At 49.6% G+C, this 24713-nt stretch overlaps 2 protein-coding genes and 1 long non-coding RNA gene across 3 annotated transcripts; all 3 read right to left on the bottom strand.

Moving 5' to 3' along the window:
• Window positions 1–226: 226 nt before the first annotated feature.
• Window positions 227–2139, bottom strand: LOC109767398 (transcription factor WRKY45-1-like). The gene is made up of 3 exons (XM_020326151.3): window positions 1838–2139; window positions 1373–1477; window positions 227–866 (listed from the first exon to the last, which is right to left on the bottom strand). The coding sequence occupies exons 1-3, from the start codon at window positions 2137–2139 to the stop codon at window positions 227–229; spliced, it is 1047 nt and encodes a 348-aa protein (XP_020181740.1).
• Window positions 2140–5447: 3308 nt separating this feature from the next.
• LOC120974411 (uncharacterized) lies at window positions 5448–8133 on the bottom strand. Its single transcript, XR_006671007.2, has 4 exons — window positions 8045–8133; window positions 6669–7960; window positions 6376–6468; window positions 5448–5919 (listed from the first exon to the last, which is right to left on the bottom strand). It is a non-coding gene; the product is annotated as an uncharacterized lncRNA (long non-coding RNA).
• Window positions 8134–22015: 13882 nt separating this feature from the next.
• On the bottom strand, window positions 22016–24040 carry LOC109767399 (transcription factor WRKY45-1). The gene is made up of 3 exons (XM_020326152.4): window positions 23648–24040; window positions 23209–23313; window positions 22016–22843 (listed from the first exon to the last, which is right to left on the bottom strand). The coding sequence occupies exons 1-3, from the start codon at window positions 23959–23961 to the stop codon at window positions 22252–22254; spliced, it is 1011 nt and encodes a 336-aa protein (XP_020181741.1). The 5' UTR covers window positions 23962–24040; the 3' UTR covers window positions 22016–22251.
• Window positions 24041–24713: the final 673 nt, after the last annotated feature.

Genomic DNA, 24713 nt, shown 5'->3' with positions numbered 1-24713 from the left:
GGTCATTCAGACACTTACATATAAATTTACACTTGACATTCCAATACAGTACAGATTACTAGCTAGCTATAGCTTTTTGTTCGTATCCACAGTTCCGCACATGCCCAATATTGATCAATATACACATACATATAGACAGCACACCCTACTATCATCACTATAAACCCGTGGGTGTTGCCCAAGCGCGTGTTAATGGCTCAATTAGCATGCGTGCACATAGGCATGGTCAGGAATCGAAGCTGAACAGGTCGTCGTCGTAAACATTGTTGCCAAATGATCCCCCCAACGATCCAGACATGAACCCGAGGCTGCTCGGTGAGGAAGGGAAGCTGTCCATGCCTGCGGCAGCATCCATCTCGACGCCGGTGACCTCCACCACCGGCCAGTACCCCGCCGGCGCTGATCCCACAGTCAACGGCGATGTCCTTAAGCTAGTAACGTTGATGAACTGCCCGCCGGCGTACTGCATGTACTTCCCGTGGCAAGCCGGCGATGGTGAGCCGCTGGACACACCCTCCTGAGCCGGCGGCGAGGAGCTGTAGTTGGAGAAGCGAGAGAAGAGCATAGGATGATGATCAGACGCTTCTTTCATGAGATGATGAGCAAAAGCGCTCATGCTCGTGCTTGCGGTGAAAGCGTTGTTGACTCCATTGATGGGCGCGAAGCTGATGAGGTTTCCGCAGTCTGGAGGCGGAGCAGCGTCGGCGGCCCTTTGGACGATGAGTGATGGGAACGTGGAGGGGTCCCTGCAGGTGTGCTGGCCGTAGTAGTCGATGGTGTACTCCGAAGGGTTGGACTCGGATACGTGGACGTGCCTCTTGGCTTTGCAGCCTTGATCTGGCAAATGCGTGCACCTGTAGTAGCTCCTGGATATATGCCCATATGCAAATTAGTTGAATTGCTAAAAAAATAAATCCATATAGGGTACATATGTACCCAGGAAACCAAACGTTCCCCTCCTACATATGTGAGCTAGCTACAAGTCTACTAGCTACTCCAACAATACCCCAATACAACAAGGGAAACGATTAGAATCAGCCCACGGATCACACGTAGACTTCCACCGCACGCGCAGCCGTGAGATACGAGTTTGATCGGTCGGATGACACACATCCTCTAATCACCCAATACAACAACTGGTGCTATATATAGGGAGCAATAAGCACCATATGCATGCATGCATTTGATCAATGGAAAAGCTCGACTTCCCCTTAAAAGGATCAAATTAAAAAGCTCAACTAGTTAGGGTATATATGCAAGTAGTTAATTAACCAGTTGGCAAGTGTGCTTGGCTAGCTAGCTTCAATATTAGTGATTCAGTAATCACTCTTTACTTATACTTGGACAGTTCAGACATATTGAAATGGTGTACCTCGGGTTAGTAGAGTCGTTTATCTGTTTCTGCCCGTACTTCCTCCATGACTTGCCATCTGTGAGCGTCGTAGCAGTGACCGTCTTGATTAGAGGGCTCTTCATCCTGCCATGAAAAACAGATAGGATTAGTTAGCACTTCCAACTATATATGATTTGATATACCCATGCATTGCATGTATGCTGATTGCTGAAGTAATCTTAGTGGCAGTACTTTTCAATCTTTTTTTTTTTTGAGTGAATCTACTTTTCAATCAATCTGATAACACAGGAATCGGTCATCAGAAGTCGTCCCCTGATCATTGGCACTTAAAGTTCTCCCACTAGGCCGCCAAATTGCAAAAGTGGATGTTGAAGCCCATAATAATTTGTCAAATCCCATGTCTACTGAAGCGCATCCAAGAGATACTATAGCTACTCATGTACTTGTCACACGGTTGATAAAAGGGTTTTAGAGTTTCTTCACCTTCTCCTGGAGCTGCTCCGGTGGTGCGGCCCGAATGATGCCGCGCCAGATCTCTTCCTCCTCCCGCCCGGCGCCCGGCCTGCTCCCGACGACGACGCCACGCGGACATCGCCGGTGCCGAGAACCGACATGGCGGTCGACAGCTTGGCCATCATCCCGTCCACCAGCTCCCCCGCCTCCCCGGTCGCCCCAGACGAAGACTCCTGCAGCATGGTCTGCAGCATCGCCACGTGGTCGCGAACATCGACCAGGTCGCCTAAGACCGCCGCCGCCAGTGAGCGCCCGCCGCCAGAAGACGCCATGCCAGCTAGAGAGAGAGAAGGTGAAGCTGCTGGTGGTGCTGGTGCTGGGGAGTACAGTCGGTAGGGTTAGCGTGCTGCAGTCAGTGGCGGAGCCAAGGGGGGACGAGCAGGGGCCAGGCCCCCCCTAACGATCGAGCGAACATCACGTATCAGCGGTTAATCTCTACTTCTAATGGACGAGTTGGTGAATAGTCTCCGCGGTTTATTTTCGCTGGTTTTTTTCGTCTCTCCTCCCACCACCCCCTCCCACCCTGGTCCGCGGTTTATTTTCGCTGGTTTTTTCGTCTCTCCTCCCACCACCCCCTCCCACCCTGGTCCATCGATTTATTTTTCTCTCCACTCTTTATTACAACCAGAACTTTCCTGACGTATAACAAATCACGGATCTAACTTCCTTAAATTATGCAAATCAATCGATTCCTTTTATTGATTCAATTTGTCTTAGGAAACAAATAACAGATTTTCAGGAAACAAATAATATATTTTAATCTAACTTTCCTAACTTATCTAAATCAATCGATTTCTCTTATTAGTGAAATTTGTTTTAGGAAACAAATAACAGACATGTCACAACTTTCCTCCCAATAAATAGTTTCTTAACATTTGCAAACTTTCCTAATCAGACACGTCACAAACGGGCAGGTACTGATATCACGTTACCAAACAATAAAACCCCATTTGCATAGAAATCAGTTCAAAAATCCTAACTTTCCTAAATTTTTACCTTTCCTTGATAACAACCAATATTTCCTATGTTTTCCACCTATTGAAGGAAATCACCCCTCCATCGATATTACCATTTTTTTGAACTGAGATCTCCGGGTTATTATTTTTTTTTGCGATTCTTTCCAATTGTGACCTCTTCTTCCACTCCGGCTCCTTCTCGCATAAACACCTCCACCACAGCCAGGTGACACCGTCCCAAACCTCCTGCCTCTCCACACCTTCTCCGCCACCTCCTTCTCGTACTTCATTAACAATCCCTCCGCCACATTTGTCCACGGTGCTGTCGAGGGCATGGCGCAGCAGCGTACCAGCGGTAGAGCCGCGCATAGCAGCAGGAAGCAACACGCAGCAGGCGAGGCGAGCGGCCGACGGTGGAGGGCAGAGATGCGGCCGGCGCGGCTGAGGGGGCGGCCGGCAAAAGATGGCCACGACTGGAGGCGGCGCGAGGCAGGGGCGCGACAGCGGGGCGAGCGAAGGGATAGGCGGCAGCAGACGGTGTGAGCACAGCCAGCGAGAGTGTGGCGCGCGGCCAGGGTGTGTGTCGCGCGGGGCACAGTGGTGCGGTGGCTGCGGCGAGCGCGACGGCAGCGGCGGGCGCGACCGACGCGGTGTAGCACGGGCGTGGGCATGGAGAGGGAGTGGCCCCGCGGGCGCGGAAGAAGAGCGGCAAGCTCGGGCATGGGCGTGCATAGGAGCGGGCATGTGCCACGGGGTCAATCCGAGGAGCTCGGTGGCTACCCCTGCAATGGCCATGGCGGAAGGCGGTTCTCGGCCACGGCGAAATACCTAACGAGAGCAAACGAGAGGGGAAACAGGGGAAAGGCAAGAGGAGATCATGGCGGTGTCAATTGCGCCCTAGGGGAAGACATGGGAGCTCGGGGCGGCGCAGATCGAACGGCAATGTCGCGGTGGCCCAAGGTTGAGGAAGACGGCAGCGACGTCGATGCGGGGGTGCTGGACTTGATCTCGTTGGCGCAGACGAAGTAGCGAAGGCGTTCGGAGCTCGGGGAACAGGAGAAGACGACCGCGCGGGGACTGGACCGCTGAGCCGGTTCGGTGGCAAGGCCCGGGGGGCAGGGCGAATCCCCTTTTACATCGTCCTTTTGGTTTTTCAATGTATTCTAATCTGTTTCTCCTTTTTAACACCCTTTTTTATTTATTCTTATCAACTAAATGATCTCTACTCCTAATGTCTCAGTCGGTAGTCTTCGTTCCGGGTTTATTTTCGTCCCACCTCCCGAGTGAGGGAGAGGAGGAGAGAGTGAGGAAGAGGGAGGGAGAGGGTGTGTGTGTGAGAATTTGATTGTAAAAAAGGTCGTCAATGTCACTTAATATGTATGAGAATATTAAATATAATATTAACATAATTGATATTGAACTTTTAAAGTTAATGTGGCCCCGTTGCAACGCACGGGCGTTCTTCTAGTTAGCGATAGGATTTCCTACGTGAAATACTGGAAGAAAAGAAAAAAGGCCCAAGTACAAAGCCCACAAATTAATCGTTTTCTATGTCATGCCAAGACAGATTGCACCATGGGCCTCCGCTAAATCTCCAGGCGGTGGGCATTATCTCTGTGATTAGCGTGTGCATGCATAGCGCTGAGCCCTACTGTCCTATGCCTTCGTGGCCTGCTTATGGTCTTTTTTTTCTTTTTTTAACGAAAGATCCTGCTTCTGGTCTTTGATCTAAAGATTGTGATTCATACGGCGACACAGGTCGCTTCACCCACCAATTCTTCATGCTACGGCCAACGAACTAGCCGAGGTTAACACATACATCATCTACTAATCTCTCTCAGTTTTTTTACGTGTGCGATGCCCCCCTCCACCATAGTCCACATCGATAATACTATAGCGGTGCTTAGGCGAAGCCCTGCGTCGGTAGAACATCATCATCGTCACCACGCCGTCGTGCTGACGAAATTCGCCCTCAACACTCGGCTGGATCGGAGTTCGAGCGACGTCATCAGGCTGAACGTGTGCTGAACTCGGAGGTGCCGTGCGTTCGGTACTTGATCGGTCGGATCGTGAAGACGTACGACTACATCAACCGTGTTGTGCTAACGCTTCCCCTTTCGGTCTACTAGGGTACGTGGACAACACTCTCCCCTCTCGTTCCTATGCATCACCATGATCTTGCGTGTGCGTAGGAAATTTTTTGAAATTACTACGTTACCCAACATTGATATCCTCCATACCGACACCAACCAGCGATTGGTCGATAGTGGAGGAATTGGTGCGCTCAACCACGGAGAGACAATCACAAGCCAATATGATGTTGCTCAAGCCTTCTCAAGGGTCAATGCACACCTAATGGTAAGTGCTTATGTGATTGGTGATATCATAAACCTCATCAAGTAGTCGGCTACAAGCAGCTAATCAATTTCCCATGTTGTCCTCGGTCATGACGCTCAACCCCACCTAAGAAGAAGAGTAATGTTGCCTCAGACATTAATATAGACTGCACCTTCTGGTGGTGGGGACCAACATGGAATATAGCATACCAAAAACAAAGAAACAAAAATTTAAACCCACACAGACTTGAGTACAATTAGGAAATATTTTAGTTTTTGGTAGGAAACTTTCAAGATAAATTATGAAATAAAAAAATCAAGGCAAATTATAAGACAACATAAGATTGTTAACATGCCTCCCACGAAATGAGGAAATACATAGCCACTGATTATATGTGGCATTTTCCTACTGCATACTTCATACTTCATAGACAACTTTAAAATGAGATCAGAACCTGATGATGGTTTTCAAAAAGAAAAAGGAAATTATCTCAAACACTTGAGAGAATTTTTTTTCAACGTACAATTGGAAACTTGAATAATGAAACAATGCATCTAATCTGAAAACAGTGGGCATCACACCTCATCATTAACATTCATATAGCTTACCCTCAAGATGTTACTCAACATTTTGGTAGACATATCAGTCTCCGTATGTTCCACCTGACTATCATCTGCTCAACCTCCTCGACAATCATTCCTCCCCATGAAAAATCATCATTGTCCCAATGTGCACACATGTACAAGAGGTTAGTAGTGCCTGGAAAAGTAGTGGGTGGTAAGAAAAAAAGCTCTAGACTTTCAACTTCCCACAAAATAATATAAGATCACTATTAGTGTTTTGTGCCATTAATTTGGAGAGAATCATTACTCTCGAAGGAATATTTAAAAACTTGAATGATTTTATATGTATCAAATAGACTATTTGGAGACTAAATAATGTAACACCAAAATTAGGATCTGGTTTTCATATGCACTGTTTTAATTTTAGGCTAAATAATTTTATATTTGTCTTGCTTTTCATATGATCTGGTTTTCCATTTTTGTTATGATGCGATCACGAACTCACACTGCGCATGCCAAGGCATGAGAAATATAGATCATTGCTTGTGCAGATCAAACATGACTACAACTGTTGGTGGTGTGAAAGTGTCGCTTGGCTGCAAGAACGGATGACCAAAATTCATGAAAATAAAGTAGCAGACAATGGACTTACCTTAAACAATCCCTCATAGTCCTCCCCCAAAAAAAACAATCCATCATAGAGGTGAAGGCCAATAAGTCTACAGTCAGGGTCAATGTTTCCAATCTGTATTACAAGTAAAAACGCCACCAGCATTATTGCCCCGGCTTAAATTAAGAGACATGCAGAATGCATCACTCTCTTTAGTACACACAGAATGCTATAAACTGATATAGGAAATGGAAAGTTCAAATAAGGCATAAATTAATACCATTCATATTGCAAACCAGAAGTAGAGTTGAAACTTGAAGCTTTGAGTACAGTACCTGTCCCATTTTCAGTAGGGCGGCACATGCGATCACAAACATCTCCCATGGATCTACATAATCCAAACAAACAATACCTCCATATGAAAGCATGCTAATAATTCTCACAAGGTGACATAAAGCGACAATGCGCATCCTGTTTAAACCAGAAAGGGTAAGAAAAGTAAACAAAGGTAACCCCACCCAACATATGCCTATGCCACCTATCCCACTCTCATGTTGGTAAAGTAAAGAGCTGCTGAAAGCGACAGCAAGCGGCAACTAAGGTTAGCTTTCCCTCCTGTTTAACCAGGCAACCACCTAATCAAATTAGGCACGCCCCACACGTTGGGCAGAGTCTAAAATCTAAAATTACTTGAAACCAATTTACTCTTGATGAGAAGAATTTTTTTTAGAGCGAAATATAGAACCCAACAACACATGGTAGATAATTTGTGATGAATAATATTTTACTTAATGCTCCGCATGTTCAACATCAGAAGCATTGCTGCCATCTTGATTCATCTGAGATCTGTCTTAAAGGATGCATCCAAATCTACTGGAACTGAGCACTAACGACATATCCTATTAAATGGCAAAACATGGATGGAATTCACTAAACGGAATGCATAAGCTAGATACATGTCCAAGATCAAACAGAATCATAGACTTTTTCCCTTCCCAATTGCACAAACTGAAACCAGGTTACACACGTTGATTAGTTGATCTAGACTGAACAACATGAAGCAGGGATAGATATGGTGGCAGGTACCCAGAGCTTGTTGACGTGGTGATGGCGTCGAGGAAGCAGGGGCCATCTCAAGGCCGACTTGATGCGTTGGCAGGGCCCACACCATGAAGCCGAGAAGTCAATCACCAAATCAGCGATTTCACTTTGGTTAGGTCTGGAGGAACACAATATGCTTGTGGGATTAACAGAGGAATAGGGGTTGGGGGAAGAGGATAAAGGGGCAGTGGTCTCGCTAATCATCTTGGAAGAATTCATGTGGCTGCACAACACAAGTATGTATATAGTCTGGGTGAGCAGCAGTAGCACAACTTGAGCATCCAGATATGGGGGTGATCCCCAACATCACGGTGTGCGTGACGCGGACATCTGCGTCGTCCCCGTCATCGCCTCGGGGATCTGATCGCGTACGCATGGGGATGGGCGGGGGTTGGAGTTCGCGCTGGCCCGTGTCCACCCTTGGCGGGCTCATCCTCCTGGCGGCGCTGGCTGGCTTCGTTGGCACCCACTGGAGCCGCCGCCGCCTGGAAGTTCCGACGGAGCTTTGCTCGATGGCCATGGCATCCTGCAGCGCGGAACGGAGAGAGGGAGATATATTAGTGAGGAGAAGGAGAGAGAAGGGAGGAGGAGGGCGTTGAGCGCAGCTTACCGGCAGATGAGGTCGGCGGCGGCTTGCAGTAGCGCGGGCGACAGCCAGAGGCCGGGGCGACTCGCGACGATGGGGAAGGAAGCACACGGGAGGAGGGGAAGGAAGGTGGGGCCGTGCAAGTTGCTGCGAATCCGTTTTTCTGGCATGATTTCAGGTGGAGTCAATCCGGAAATCTGGGAATTGTCGGCGGAGTTGCGGGGATCGGGGACGCGGAGCGCTAGGAGGATTGGCAGAACATCTAATCTGAGACGTTGATCTGGGTGATAGACTATTTATGTAATATGAATGGTAGAATATATTTAAGTTAATTTGATCCAAGGGCCCTGGTAATCCCGTGTATAATTTACTGTGTGACTTTAGAGGGGTTGATGTTTGCTTTTTAAATAGTAGTATAGATAGTATAGATTAAACGATAAAATTTCCTATACAACCGGTGATGATTTCTCATTCAAACCTATATAAATGCAAGTTAAAAGCCAACCATGTGATAATACATGATTATTTTTGTTCGTATATTTCCATATGACAATGTTTATTAGAATGTCGTTTCATGTCGTATTTTATAGTAGTTTGATTATCAACTTCGTCTTTTTGGCGCGTATGTGGAATAATCGACCAATATTAGCTATCGCTACACACGCTCCAGCTGCCAAAAAAAAAACTTATGTGTTCAAGCTAAGTTTCATGCGAATGACACTTGAGTATAAACTATGGGAAATGTTTGGGGCCGGGGCACCGGCCGAAGCTTCGGCCGGTCCAGTCCACGCGCGCGCGATGCGACCCACTCGCGAGCAACCACGTGGCGCGATGGACCCGAGACGACTAGTCCTGCTCCCTTTTCTCTTCTTCCTCTCGCGCATCTCTCTCTTTCTCTCTCCCCGCTGCCATGGTCAACGCATCGCCCCGCGCCGCAGGCCTCCCAGGCGCGCTGCCGTTCAGCAGATCTGGCCGCCCTCGACCAGATCCGCGCGGATCCGCGTGCATCGGGGCTCTCCCTACCTTGCCGGACCCGTTCACGCCGGAGCTGCAACCAGCCATGGCAGGATTGCACCCCGCGGCGCAAATTTGCTGGAACCTCGACGTCACGGCGAGACGACGGATGACCATTTTTTGCTACAACTGTGTTTTGGTTTTGCCACTACCATAGAGATTTTTTGCTGGGACCGATGGTATTTTTTGCTTCAATCAGAGATGTGCGATAGCTGGGGAGGCTGGCGAGTGCTGCAACCGTTGACAGGAAAGCTTCAACCCAAGATTAAAAATGGCTTCAACGGTATATACAGAAAGCTGTAAGCGTTCAGTGCTATCGAGGAAAGCTACAACCGTCTATATAAAATGCTACAACCTTTGATGAAAAAAGTTTCAACCGAACGATAGAGAAAAGCTTTCACCCAGACGCTGCTCAAAAAGAAAAAAGTTTCAATCGTTTACAGAAAAGCTTCTACCGTGGAGGAAAAAGCTTCAACCTTTGAGAGAGAAAACTACAACCAGACTCTGCAGAATCAGAGAAGTTGCAACCGTCGGAGTGCTGTGTCCGGCGAATCATCGCCACCGGAGCGCGGCCGTCGTGCACTGGAATTGCGAGCGGTGGCACCGGAGCTACAAGGGCTGCAACATGGCCGCACGCTACTGCATCCACGGAGGTTAGGAAACACACGAAGGCGACATAGGTGAGGGCGGCGACCAGTGGTGAGGGCGGCGACCGCAGGTGACCGACGGCGAGGGCGGCCGACGGTGAGGAGGCGAGGCGAGCCGGTCGGCGCGTGCTGGGGCGTCAACGTGCACGAGGCGGGCCTGTCCCTTTTCCTGTGCGAGAGGTTGAAGAAGAAGGTGGGGGGCGAAGGGATCTGACGGCAAGGGCACCAGATCTGACGGTTGGGGCTCGACCGGCCCAACCATTGGGCCGGTGCGCCGGCGCAGATCACTGCCCATAAACTATTGGGTAGTATGCGAGGGATAGGGGCTGTTTGGATTGTGACTATCATTGCCATATATTGCCACATGATTTTTGCCACACTTGCCTTAGTTGAGTTGCTTAAATTGTTACCCACACTTTGGCTTGCCTAAGGGAATCTTGCCACATTTTTTGTGTCTATGACATGTGGGGTTCACTGCTCATAAAAAATTATTGCCTTAGGTGTGGCTAGAACCAAACATATACCTAACTTGATCAAACTTGCCTAAGGTTAGGTGTGGCAAAGTGTGGCGGGGTGTGGCTAGGAACCAAACAGCCCCATAATATTTGTTGGCTTGTTCGCCGTCTGGCCCCCTATGCCTAAATCCTGACTCCGCCCCTGGCTGCAGTTTTTATCGGCGCGCTCGACGCGCGGTGGGAAGGTGGGGGAAAAGTAAGAGGAAGTGGCAAGGAACAAGGAGGCGAGCGCGTGCGGCCCCCGGCTAGGAAGGCGACGTCGGGGCGTCATCGCCGTGACTCAGCCGGGTGAGCTCACCGATCGCTCTCATGCAACCATGGTCGTGGGGCCATGCATGGCTCCGGCCCCGCCTCTATCCGGCACAAATGGTTTGCACAGTCATGATGTTGGCACTACGATTAATCTACCATTAGTTCTTACAGTAAAGGGCCAATTTTCCTCCATAAAAAAAAGTAAAAGGCCAATTGATGGATGCCACTTTTCTTACAGGCCAGGGAAGTCACAATGCTCACCAAGAAAAATATAGTACTTACTCCATTCCAGAATAAGTGACACAAAATTAAGTCATTTATTTTGGGACGGGGAGTAAAAGCGAAACGCCTATAACTAGCAAACTGATCACTCGGGAAGACATTTAAATAATCTGCTGTTGTGCGGTGCACTGTGCCCTCTCGCCCAGCAATCGTCCAAGGGGGAGCATCTTCCAACACAGCAAACTGCTTGTATATCAGCAGGGGAGTACCTATAATCTCAAGCTCAAATGCACCCGCAAAAATACTACTAGTAAATTCCAAAAATCGTAAGAAAATAATTTAAAAACTGATTTTTTTTTGTGGATGAACATCAACAAGTTTTCTAACATGCTACAAAATTTCGCCCCGAATAATCATCCGTAGAGGTGTGTACCAAAAAACAAAAATGAGTTCTCCAAAATGCAGAATCCCCAATATTGTTTTTTGTACAGGCCTCCACGGCTGTCTTTTCAAAGTGAAATTTTGCAGGATGTTAGAACTTCAATTGGTGTTCATACAAACAAACAAAAAATAGTTTTTTTTACTGTTTTATTGTTTCAGGATTTACTGTTTATGCGGGTGCATTGTGCTCGAGATTAGATACTCCATATCCGGTAGGCAAAAGAAAACAATGTTGCCCGTCTGCCGTGTCTACTTGCACAGCCGAATACCCGACGCAAGTCGACAGCCGCAGTGACAAGTGGGCGTACCCAGGGTGCTCAAGCTTAAAATATGCTACCAGTGACACAACTGTACATGCTGCCTGCGGTACTTCTAGAACAATATACTACTGTACATGCTACGTTCATGAACATTACACACCTGACACAACTTGTATGGCAGAATCACCATGGCAAAGATAGAAAATGAGATGGCTCACGAGTCACGAGACGTGACAAAGAATTACAAGTTCACCGTCTCCCTAAACAGCCACACCGGCGCCAGTGCTCTACGCCATTCAATCGGTGCTGCCAGAACAGACCATACCGTGTACATTCATCTCAAATTAGTGCCGTCTCACGTAACCTGTAGATTCGGACGAGCACTGGAATTTCCAGTTAGAGCAAGACTACCTCTGTTAACGTCATTGTGGTTAATTATGTTGCTCCATTGATAGCCCTCATTTCAGCAGCCAACCCCACAGCGACTGACGGGGGTAAACTCCTCAAGCTATCACTGTGAGATGAGGTGTTGCCACAGGAAATAGTGATTCGACTTTCTTCAGCATCAAAGCAAGCTCATTTTGATCGGCACATAAAATCTTACAACCTAAAAAGTAGTTGTCACTTACGATTTGCGGATAAACAAGCACGACACACTGGCCTCATATATATCCAAGCTGATAGATTTACTGAAAAGGAAGGCTATGACATTTCTCCATGCGATTTGGAAGTAAATATTTGTCGTATTATTGCAACTTCAATTTGTGTGTGTAGGTGACTGTGAGTTACTTGATTATAGTTTAGTTAGGGCAGCTAATGAACAGAAATGGAAAGCTGGATCCACATGCACCAAAAGCACAAAGCTAGATCCACCTGCACTAGCGCTAGCAGCCAGACAGAGAAGGTTCGGAGGTATATATATAGTTGAAACTTCTGCATGAAACTGAAAGGACCATCTTTAGACCTTTAATCTTTGGTGCTCAAGCTTAGCTCGGCTTTTACTAGGTAGCATCTCTGGAATATAGGCCAAGGAAGAAAAGTACTCAGATAAGAATTGGATGTAACTAGACTGACTTGATGAGAACTTGAGACCACTCGTGATGACAAGGCAAGTAGTTTTTTTTTTTTTGAAAGACCCAGCTTGGCTGCTGGTGTTTCATGTTGATCAGAGCAGAGAGCATGCGGAAAAAAAACAGGGACATTGGGCTGATCCGCAGATCAGAGAGAAAAGATAAAGAAAAAGAGGGGGGGAAGATTACAAGCCCACTAGGGGAAAATACAGTGGCGAAAAACGATCAGCCTATCCCTTCTGGAGGCAGAGTGAACGGGTGCATTAGGCAGGAAGCACCAGCTTGGCGCCAGAGGTCAATACCACTCCTGATCGCTTGCATGACCGCCGTCGCGGAGGACTCCTTTTCTCTGAAAGTGCAGCTGTTGCGGTGCAACCAGATCTCCCAGAGCGTCAGCATCGCCAGTGATTTGATGCCCTTTCTGAACTCTGGCTTTGTGCTCCCACAATCCGCGACACCCGATCAGCTGCCGTTGTGTCGCTGCCTTCAGGCTGCGTCCTCAGGGCCTCACAGCCCTGCCATGTCGACAAGCTGTTCCAGAGAGATGCAGTGAACGGGCATGTCCAGAAAACGTGCTCAGCAGTCTCAAGGCTCCGCACACAGAATTGGCAGAAATATGAGTTTGGCCATCCTCGTCGCTGTAGTCGGTCGTTGCACCACAACCTGTCCAGCATCAGCAGCCAGCAGAAAATCTTCAGCTTCCCGGGCGCCCATGTTTTCCAAATGAGCTGTGGAAAAACCGAGCCGTGGCTGGTCTGGAATTGTGCTCGATAAGCTGACGATGCCGAGTAGCAGCCATTGGCCTCGAGACTCCAACTAATTTCATCTGCAGAGTCCAGGTTGAGGGAGATCGAAGCAGTTCGCAACAGCCGTGCCAAGCGCACGCAGTCTTGCACCACCAGCTCTGTCTGTCCATGCGCTAGGTATCGGATCCAGCGGTCCTCATGCAGGGCATCGGCCACACTCCTATTCTTTCGCTTTGAGTGCTGATATAGAGCGGGAAATAGCACCCTGAGCGCGCCCGTTGGCAGCCATGAGCAGGTCCAGAAACGAGTTGTCTGGCCATTTCCAACTGTCACTACCGTCGCCGCGCTGAAGAACGCCTTGTCAGCTTCCGAGCACGGCACTTCCATGCCCGCCCAGGGCCTCTCCGGGTGCTTCCATGTGAGCCAGAGCCACCTTTGCCGGAGAGCTCTGCCGAAACGCTCGAGATCGAGGACCCCAAGCCCGCCCTTGTCCAGCGGAGAGCAAACCTTGGGCCAGTTCACCTTACATTTGCCACCGGACAGCTCCTCCTCTTGCGCTCAGAGGAAACGCCGCCGCACCTTGTCAATATCCTTGAGAAATTTTTTCGGCATACGAAGCACAGTGAGAGCAAAGGTAGGAATTGTGCTTAGAACAGCTCGGACTAGCACCCGCCTGCCAGCGATAGCCATGAGCTTTCCTTTCCACCCTGCCAACCGTGCCCTAATCCGGTCAAGGACGAACCGGAGGTGCACGATCCTGGTTCTGGTGAGGGTGAGCGGCAACCCCAGGTACTTCATCGGGAAATTGGCCACGGTGCCCCCAAAACTTTGCAACACCTGCTGAATGTCAACTGTTTCACAACGAATCGGGGTTGCAGTTGATTTCTGACGATTTATCTTCAGGCCCGTGGCTTCTCCAAACATATGCAGAATAGTGACTAAAGCATCCATCTCGGCCTTGTTCGGATACATGAAAATCACGACATCATCTGCGTAGAGGCTGACCCTGAGCTTGAGCTCTCTCCTAGGCAATGGCTTAATCATCTGCTGCGTGATCGCCTCGTCAATCAGGCGCTGCAACGGGTCGATTGCTATAATAAAGAGCAGCGGTGACAGCGGATCTCCCTGACGAAGCCCTTTCCGATGCTTGATCCTGCTCCCTGCCGTTCCGTTGAGGAGGAACTCAGAGCTCAACTTTGAGAGCAGCCATGCAACCCAATCCCTCCACCGAGCGCTGAAACCCAGTTCTTGCAGCAGCTCCAGTAGGTAGTCCCAGGAAACACTATCAAAAGCCTTTGATATATCCAGCTTCAGCAGCAGCGACGGTGTTCTGCTTCTGTGCAACGCTCGTACTCCATTTTGCACGTACAAAAAACTATCCTGGATGCACTTGTTCTTCATGAAGGCAGATTACGCTGGTGAGACAATTGTGTGGATCACTTTTGTCAGCCTTATTGACAGAACCTTGGTCACCAACTTGGCAAAAGAATGTATCAAACTGATCGGCCGAAAGTCAGTTAGTCTCGCGGCACCCTCTTTCTTTAGAAGCAGCGCCACAAACGCCGTGTTCAGCGCAGCTAAATTCCCCCCCGCGAGGCTGTAGAAGCGGTGGAACGCCGCCATAATGTCATCCTTGATGATTGGCCAGCAGGCGCTGAAGAACCTGCCAATGAAGCCGTCAGGCCCCGGAGCTTTTTCCGCCGGCGACTGCAAAATTGCTGCCCAAACTTCATCTTCGGTGAAAGGGTTGTCCAAACCAGCGGCTTGGACCCTTGGCAGCCGCAGCACACCCCAGTTTAACGTGACACTCCGGCCCGTGCTAGCTGCCATTGCCTTGCTAAAGTGATCCTGGATGACTTGGGCCTTGTCTGCATGCGTTATTGCAATTCTGTCATCGCTCTAGATGGAGTGAATGAAGTTTTTGCGCCTTCTCGAGCAGAACTTGGCATGAAAGAACTTGGTGCTGGCATCTCCCGCTCGCAGCCAGAGCACCCGGGAGGCTTGCCTTTTTTTGGCTCTCTCGATGGCCGCCAACCCTACCAATCTCATCTTGAGCAATCTACGCAGAGTATACTCTGCAACCGACAGGGTTCTTGCCTCTTGAGCTACTTCTAACCGCAGGATGACCTCACTGGCAATATGGAACTGCAGCTTTGCATCACTGAAAAGGGACTTGCTCCAAATCTTCAGATCACGAGCAGTTCTGGTCAGCTTGGTTTGCAACCGTGAGAACGCACAGTGCTGCTGAACTGGCCGGTTCCACGCCCGCTCAACGGTGGCTTGAAAATGTGGGAATTTTGGCCAGAAGGACTCAAAACGAAAGCGAGCAGGGCGCTTAGGGGCGTCGCACGATGCTAGGATCAGCGGGCAGTGATCAGAGCACGCCGTGGCAGAGGCCATCAGTCCATAAGCGGGGAAGAGCAGCTCCCAATTGACGTTGCAGAAAAATTTATCTATGCTAACCAAGGTAGGTTTTTGCCGTTCGTTACTCCACGTGAAGCGTCTATTTTTGCACTTAATCTCCCGCAGGCAAGCCGAATCGATCGCAGCTCTAAACCTACCCATAATGCGCCTATTGAGATTGAAATTGTTTTTATCCCTCGCCTCATAGATTATGTTAAAATCTCCTGTAAGCAACCACGGCTCAGTCGAGGGCGGCGCAGAGCTAGCTAACTCTCTTAGAAAATCATCTTTTCAAGCCTCGTCCGCTGGCCCGTAGACTGTGGTTAGCCAGAACGCGGTCGCCGTGCGCAAGACGGTAACTTTCGCAGTTATGGTAAACTCTCCTACAGCGTGAGAGACGATCGAGACGATCTGCTTATCCCACAGAACTGCAATCCCTCCCCTGGTGCCTATCGCAGGGAGGACTATGCAGTCAGCAAGCCTCGCTCCTCCTACATCCTTGACTAGGGCCGGCGACCATATATCGATCTTAGTTTCTTGGAGGCACAGGATTGCTGGTCGATGCGCCGCCGCAGTTTCGCACACAGCATCACGTTTGGCTGGCATGTTCAACCCCCGCACATTCCAGCTAAAAATTGGGCAGTGGTTGTCATCCATATGGAAACCAGATCATACTCCAACGACAACTACTACCATTGATAGAGTTCAGGATGGAAAACAAACACACACAACCACGCACGAGGGGATGCTGGCACCCTCCAATAGGCCCCAAACTGCACCAGCACCAGCTAAGCCTACCTGCTAACCTGACTAAAACAATACCAGGACCTAACTCAGCCCCGCTTAAGGCCGGGCGCCGTTGGAGAGTACTAACATAAGGAGAAACTAACATGATCACACTACGGCCTCATCGGCAGCTCCATCAGGTCCGGCCATGGCGGCAGCAACACGCAGCGCTTCATGATTGAGGCGGGTGAGCTTGGCGATGTAGGCAATGTCTTCGTCAGAGAGCGGCTCATCGAACTTGCGCAGAAGCTTCTCTGCAGCCTTGGCGGTCATCTTCTCCTTGGGACCCAGCAGGCCCAGCTCGCGCACCAGCCTGAGGGTTCCCCGCTGCGCGACTGGCACTGGGGACGGGTTGGCCGCCTGCCTGGCGCTGTGGCGAACGGGGGGCGGCGCAGTCCTGGTCTTGGGGGGGGGGAAACGGCGTATCGGCGCAGCAGGCACCAGCGGTGGCTTCGTTCCTTGGAAGAGATCCCGCGGGGCAGCAGCTGCGGCTGTAGGTGCGGCAGCCGCGTCGAGCTGCAGGCAGCAGACCTGGCGGGTGACGGCGCCTAACTGCATCTCGACCACCGTGGGGCGGGCCGGCTCGTTGCAGCTTAGGTGGCCTACCGCTGCAGTTGGGCCCGCGAGAGTTGGGCCGAAGACGTCCAGCAAGCCCGGGGTCGCGGCCGTGGCGTTGTCGACTTCTCCGTTGAATTTCAGGGGCTCAGAAACGGCAGCTGCCGCGTGAGCCTCCAGCTCAGTGGCCATGCAGTCGAAGTGGGGGGGCGGGAGCAGGATCTTGGCGCCGGCGAAGAAATCCGCAATTGGGTCAGCGGTTGGTTGCGCATCGGCAGGCGCCTAGGGGGGCAGGGGCCGCGGGGCCTGGAGCAGGGCGGCCCCTGCACCCGCAGCACGGCGGCGACCAGAGTTGTGGCGGCCCCTGGAGCTCTCCGAGGCGCTGGCCCGGAGGGGAACGGCTGCGGCGACGCGAGGAGGCCTCCGTCTCCACCACCTTCTCCTTACCCGCACGGCTGCGACCGAGGAGCGTGTCTTTCCAAGATCTGCGCCCGCCCCGGTCGTCGCCCTCGTCGTCCTTCCTGCCGCCGCCAGTGGCACCGCCGCGGCACCCCATATCCGCCAGCGCGGCGAGTTGACGGCGATGGTGTGGCTCACGCTGGCCGTCCTCCAGGCCCTTCTTCCAGGAGCCAGCCGGGATGATGCGCGGCATCGGCCTGTCGTCGTCGTCCGAGTCCAAGGACGGCAGGCCGCTCTGAGCGGAGCGAGGCGACCGCGGCTCGTACGGAGTCCAGTCCTCGATGCGATCGACGTGGATGAGGACGTCGTGGCGGCTGGCGGACGGCGGCGCAGCAACGGCTCGGCCGGGCGGCGAGAAGCCCAGCATCTCGTCCACTCTGCCCGCCCCGCGCTGCATCAGCCAGAATGTGTGCTTGGTCGGGATGAGGCCGACATCCCACACCCAGACCCAGCAGGCGAAGGTCTTGGTGTGGCTGCGCTCGAACGTGCGGCTGTCGAGGCGGTCGACGCGGCAGCCGAGCGCCTCCTCGGCCCCCTCCACGGACCAAAAATGCTGTGGCATCTTCTCGATGACGACTCGGACATGGTAGTTGAATGGCTGGATCACCGCATGGTCGTCTTCATGCCAGCGCTTGATGAAGAATTTGGCGCCGTCAACCGTCAGGGCGCCCAGCTTGGCCACTTGCTCCTGGTGGATCGGCAGGTTGAAGATGATGAGGTAGTCCTCCGGGTCGTGGCAGGTGATCCGCAGCTGGTGCGGCTGGATGCGCAGCCGCGCCTCCAGCTCCTGGCCGACCGCCGTGGCAGAGGAGGTCCGCCTGGCGTCCGCCGCCGTGAGCAGCACGGCCTGGCGCTTGAGGACGAAGACGGCGTGCTCCAGGGCAGGGGTGGACATAACCACCTTGCAGCTGTGGCGCGGACGGCGCGCAGGGTCGGCGACGTGGGTACCCTCCATGGCAGACGACGGGGACGCGGCGAAGGTTGGTGGCGGAGTTGCGGCAGCAGCAGCAGGGAAGCGAAGCCTGTCCTGCACTGGCACCCGAGCCGAGGCCGCGGCGGGGTTACGCTTGGGATTCTGCGGGCACTCCCGGCCGAAGTGGCCGGAAAGGTTGCAGATGATGCAGCAGATCGGGTCCCGGCAGTCCTTCCTACGGTGTTTCTTGCTCAGGCAACGAAAACACTTCCCCCTGAACTGGCTTAAGAAGGCAGCCCAGCCGGCATTGAAGGCTCCACGCCGGCCAAGGAGGGATGGAGAAAAGCGCAGCCTATTGCCCGCAGGGCCAGAGCTGGGACGCCGGCCTTTCCGGGATGAGACCACCGTCCAACCACGGTCCGGTTTCGGGGGAGGCGAGCTGGCGGAGGCCGCAGGCGCGACGACTATGGATTGAAGGCGCGGTCGCTCCGAAAGAGGCAAAAGGATGGGATCCGCAGCAGGATCCGTTGGGCGAAGCAGGGCCGAGGCGGTGGAGCACTCTCCACGAAGTAGTATCCGGCGCGGGGATTCGGGATCTCGCGCATTGACGTCGCGGGGCAGCTGGGAATCCGGCACCATGGACGGACCGGAGGATGCAGGTGAGCCCGGCCTGGATCCACGCCGGCTACCACTAGCACTAGATCTACGGGAGCGGGGGCGGCCCATGTCTCCAGCTGGAGGCCGCTGACGGGAGGAGCGGTGGCCGCCGCGGCCGGAGTGACCAGCGGCGCGTAGGGGCTAGGTTGGGCAGCTCACAGCCCGAAGAGAGGTGGCCGCCGCGGCCGGAGCGGCCGGCGGCGCGGGAAGGGGAGGGGCGCTCGAGAGGCGCTGGAGAAGCTAATGTAGTATATGGTGGACAAGGCAAGTAGTTTTCGTTGCTTTGTTTTCCAAGGAATGTAAGATCAAAAAAGATGTTGAAGAAGCTACACATGTTATTTGCTTTTGTTTCCCTGAGCTTATCACCTGGAGAACTAATTCATGCACGAGGTTATGCTTTTGTTTTGTATGAGAAATTAATGTTTGGAGCCATGTGTCGAGTGGTTGAGCCAATCGCAGTAGCTTTTGCAGTACTATACATGCAGCATAGTCAAAGTCTTTGGAGTGAAAGACTTGGAAAGTTGGCATGACAATAACTCTAGAAGCAAGGAAAACAATTTTCTACTTTCGTTGTCGTTGGGGCCAACGTGGATATCCATTGGTCCAACGAAACATTGACGCATTCCCTTGTGTAGTGGTGTCTTGGTTTCAAGGGTTAGCTTAGTGACATGCATCATCTAATAAATAAAGGCATATATACGGATAACTTAATTGTAAGTCTATAAATGGTAGCTACAAACCGGGTTGATACTGTCAAGCCATCTACAATTGTTTAATATACTAATTAACCAAAGTATGCATTCTAAATTTTGCTGAGATGGAGCTTTCATCTTCGAAAATTGTAATTTTGTAACGCTTTTGGTCCATTTTTGTTACAGAAATCATATTCTTACGTACTACTTTTATAAAAGAAAGCACGTACAGTGAGGGACGGAATAACCACGGAGAGTAATAGATGGAAATAATCGCCACCATTAGATTCAACTAGTCCATATTTTTTAAGACTAATACTAAGAATAGCATTGCTCTTTTTGTAATAAATATGGTCATTCTCTTTTTGATGGAATTCAAGTGCTCATGCTTATTGAGGTTCCTCGAATATAATCTTGTCGGGCCTTTATCCAGTAATAGAAAAATCATATTTATTTCACCATTGAAGTTGTTGATTGAGATACATTACGAGGCTCGCCACTTGATTGAACAAGAAAAATTGCAAAGCGTTTGTTTTGGACAAGAAACAGTTGAGTGCCTTTTCTTATCGTTTATTGTGCAAGGCATGAGTATTGGGTTATATGCATTTTTTGTGCAGATGCCATGCATGATGTGATACAACATTCTATTATTATTATTTTTAACAAAACTCGTAATTTAAGGTTGTACTGGCAAACGTACATACTCCCTAGTACTAGTATATGTTTATACATGAGATCCAATACAGTACGGATTACTAGCTATCAACGTGCCCAATATACATGCATACACAATATACCTTCATAATAAAATATTACTACTACCCCAATATATGCGCAAGTCTACTGCATAAAGAAAAAAAATCTCGTATAGGGAACTAGCAGTGTGCCAGTGGTATTGCACTTATAATCTAATAAGACATTTCCCAATGCGATTTGGAAGTAAACATTTGTCGTATTATAATATCTTTAATTAGTGCAAGCACGTGATAGTGAGTTACTTGATTATAGTTTAGTTTAAGGCAAGCCAATGAACCGAATCAGAAAGCCAGATTCACATGCACAAAGCAGAAAGCTAGTCCACAAGCACTAGCTAAGACAGGGAATGTTCGGAGGTATATATAGTTGAAATTTCTCCATGAACTGAAAGGACCATCTACTTTAGACTTTAGTCTTTGGTGCTGAAGCTTAGCTCAACTTTTACTGGGTAGCATATCTGGAATATACGCCAAGAGAGGAAAAGAGCACTCGACTTTTATACAGATGTAAAGTACTCAGATAAGAAGTGGATGTAACTGGACTGACTTGATGAGAACTTGAGACCACTCGTGGTGACCAGACAAGTACTTTTCGTTGCTTTATTTTTTGAGGAACGTAAGATAAACAAAGATGTTGAAGAAGCTACACATGTTATTTGCTTTTGTTTCCCTGAGCTTATCACCTGGAGAACTAATGCATGCATGAGGTTTTGCTTTTTGTTTTCTATGTGAAATTTCTTGGAGCCATGTGTCGACTGGTTGAGCCAATTGAACTAGTTTTTACAGTAGTGTACATATGGCATAGCCAAAGTCATTGGAGTGAAAGACTTGGAAAGTTGGCATGGCAATAACTCTAGAAGCAAAGAAAACATTTTCCAACTTTCATTGTCGTTAGGGCCAACGTGGATATCCATTGGTCCAACCAAGCATCGACGCAGACCCTTGTGTGGCAGTGTCTTGGTTTCAAGTGTTAGCTTAGTGACATGCATCATCTAATAAACAAAGGCATATACTAGTAACTTAATTGAAAGACTAATTGTACTGTCAAACCATGTGCAATTGTATAACGTACTAGTTAACCAAAGTATGCATTCTAAATCTTGCTGCGATGGAGCTTTCATCTGCAAAATTTGTAAATTTACAATGCTTTTGGTCATATTTTTGTTCAGAAATCATACTCTCAAGTACTAATTTATATTAAAAAATCACATTGTGAGAGAGGGAATCACCACCTAGAGCAAAACATGGAAATGACCGTCTTCATTAGACTGAACTAGTGCATAACTTTTTTGTAAACTTATACATATGAATATCATTTCTCTTTTTGTCATAAATAAGGCCATTCTCCTTCTCGATAGAATTCAAGTGCTCCTGCTTGTTGATTTTCCTCGAAAATAATCTTGTTGTGCTTTCCCCAATAATAGAGAAATCATATTGATTACACCATTAAAGTTGTTGATTGAGATAGATTACGACGCTCGCCACTTGGTTTAGCAATAAAAATTGCAAAGCTTTCATTTTGGACAAGAGACAATTGAGTACCTTTTCTTATTCTGCAAGGCATGAGTATTGGGCTATATGCATTTTTTTTATGCAGATGTAAGGTGATAAAACATTCTAATATTATTTAAACAAAGTTTAACCAAACCCATAATTTAAAGGTCGTACTCGCAAACTTACATTCTGCCTAGTACTAGTACTACTTTTACACATGACATCCAATACAGTACATATTACCTTCTATCCACATGCCCAATATACATGCATACACAATATACCTTCATAATAAAATATTACTACTACCCCATGCATGCATATGCATGGGTACACGAACACGACCTTGGTCAGGAATCGAAGCCGAACAGGTCGTCGTCGTAAATATTATTGCCAAATGACCCCCCTGACATGAACCCGAGGCTGCTCGGCGAGGAAGGGAAGCTGTCCATGCCTGCGCCAGCATCCATGTCGTCGGCGACCCCCACGACCGGCCAGTACTCCACCGGCGCTGATCCCACGGTTAACGGCGGCGTCCTTCGGCCAATAACGTCGACGAGCTGCCCACCGGCGTACTGCATGAACTTCCCGTGGCCAGCCGGCGACAGCGAGCCGCTGGACATACCCTCCTGCACCGGCGGCGAGGAGCTGTAGTTGGAGAAGCGGGAGTAAGGTATGGGATGAAGATCAACCGCTTCTTTCACGACACGATGAGCAAAAGCGCCATTGATCGATGTGAAGCTGATGAGGTTTGAGCAGTCTTCTGGCGGGGCAGCGTCGGCGGCGCCTTGGATGACGAGTGATCGGAACGTGGAGGGGTCCTTGCAGGTGTGCTGGCCGTAGTAGCTGATGATGTACTCCGACGGGTTGGAGTCGGATTCCTGGACCTGCCTCGTGGCCTGGCAGCCTTGGTCTGGCTTATGAGAGCACCTGTAGTAGCTCCTGGATGTGCCATTGTGCATATGCAAATTAGCTACAACTCTACTAGCTAGCTAGAGCCTCAGGCCCTCAGCTAATACTCCAATATATACAAAAACAACTAGCTAATAAAAAAAGCTCAATTTCCCTCAAAGGATAAAATTTAAAAGCTCAACTAGCAAATCAACCACAGTTGGCAAGTGCCTTTAGCTTCAACTAATGATTCAATAATCACTCTTCAGCTATACTTTGACAAGTCGACGTAGAGACATTGTGTTTTTTTTTCTTTTTCGGCTTTGCATGCATGAGACCTCACTTCATACTACCTCAGTTTTTTTTCCTTTTCTTACAAATTAATTTGCAGCACAACAGAAAAGACATATATGTACCTCGGGTTAGTAGAGGCATGAATATATTTTTGGCCATACTTCCTCCATGTCTTGCCATCGTTGAGCGTCCTAGCAGTGACCATGTTGATGAAAGGGCTCTTCGACCTGCCATGCATAACAGACATGATTAATTAACAACTACAGTATACTCCTATATGATTTGATAGGCCCATACATGCCTGCATGCCCAAGTAATGTTAATTGGCAGCATCTACTTTTGATAACAACAACAACAACGAACTTGGTCAGGTCATCGGGCAGCCTATACTTTTCGTCCACTGATCATTGGCGCTTAAAGTTCCCCCACTAGGCCGCCAAATTAATAGTAGTACAATTTGCAAAATAGATAGTTGGAGGCGATAATAATTTGTTAGATCGCATGCATACTGTGGTGTTTTTTCTAGTGAAAACGAGGTATAGCTAGGCTTTCTTTGATCACCTTCTCCTGGAGGTGCTCTCGCGGTGCGGCCCGGACGCCGTGCCTGACCTCTTCTTCCTCCGACCTGGTCCCCGGACTGCCCCGGAAGACGCCTCCACACCGCCGCTGGTGGTGCCCAGCACCGACATAGCGCTGGACAGCTTGGCCATCATCCCCTTCACGAGCTCCCTCGCGTCCATGTCCGACACTCTTGGCGACCCCTGCAGCATGGTCTGCAGCGTCGCCGCGTGCTGGCGCACCTCCACCAGCTCGTCGTAGACCACCGCCAGCGGTGAGCGCCCGCCGTCATCGCCCGCGCCGCCACAAGTTGCCATGCTAGCTTACGAGCTATTAGAGGGCCTAGAGAGTAGGGCGTGCTCACCGCGCACGGCTCAAGTTTTTATTGGTGCGGCCGGCGGGCGGTGAGAAATTGGGAGGAAAAGTTAGAGAAAGGTGAGCGAGACCGCGAGAGCGACGGAGGAGGAAGCGGTGCGGAACGTGGAGCTACGGCGCGCCGGGGCGGGCCCCGCCATGGTAGATCGATGTGTGTCCCTGCGCGCGAGCCGACGTCGGGGCGTGTCATCGCCGTGACGCAGCGGCGTGAGCTCACCGACGCGCGCGCTGCCGGCTCGGTCGCAAAATGGCCGGGGTGCTCTTGCGCAGTCATGTTGCTAGAACAAAAACGATAGTCCTACCATTTGTTGATGCATATACCATATATAGTATCTTCTATATCTAAATACTTATTAACATGCATGCACACATGCCATCTCATCGTGTAAACATACGGATGTGGCTAGATCTTGACTGAGACTTAACAAAATCTTAATCAAGTGACACAACATATAGAAAGAAGAGAAAAAAGGAAAAGAAAATTTTATACAGATTTTCATGTAAGATCTCATGATTATAGCATCGATAGAGACTTTGTTAAGTCTCAGTCGACGGAGATTTACCAATCCGGTAAACATACATGCAAAATATCCACCTCAACATGCATGAAAAATTAAAGATCCACCTTACCAATAATTAAATACAATAAATCATATACATTTTTAATTTTAGTTGTCATGTTTTTAGTCAAAAT

The sequence above is a fragment of the Aegilops tauschii genome, chromosome 2 (genome assembly GCF_002575655.3).
Source record: "Aegilops tauschii subsp. strangulata cultivar AL8/78 chromosome 2, Aet v6.0, whole genome shotgun sequence".
NCBI lineage: Eukaryota > Viridiplantae > Streptophyta > Magnoliopsida > Poales > Poaceae > Aegilops > Aegilops tauschii.
The sequence above is the reverse complement of the archived record's forward strand: the minus strand, read 5'-3'. Positions and strand labels throughout refer to the sequence as shown.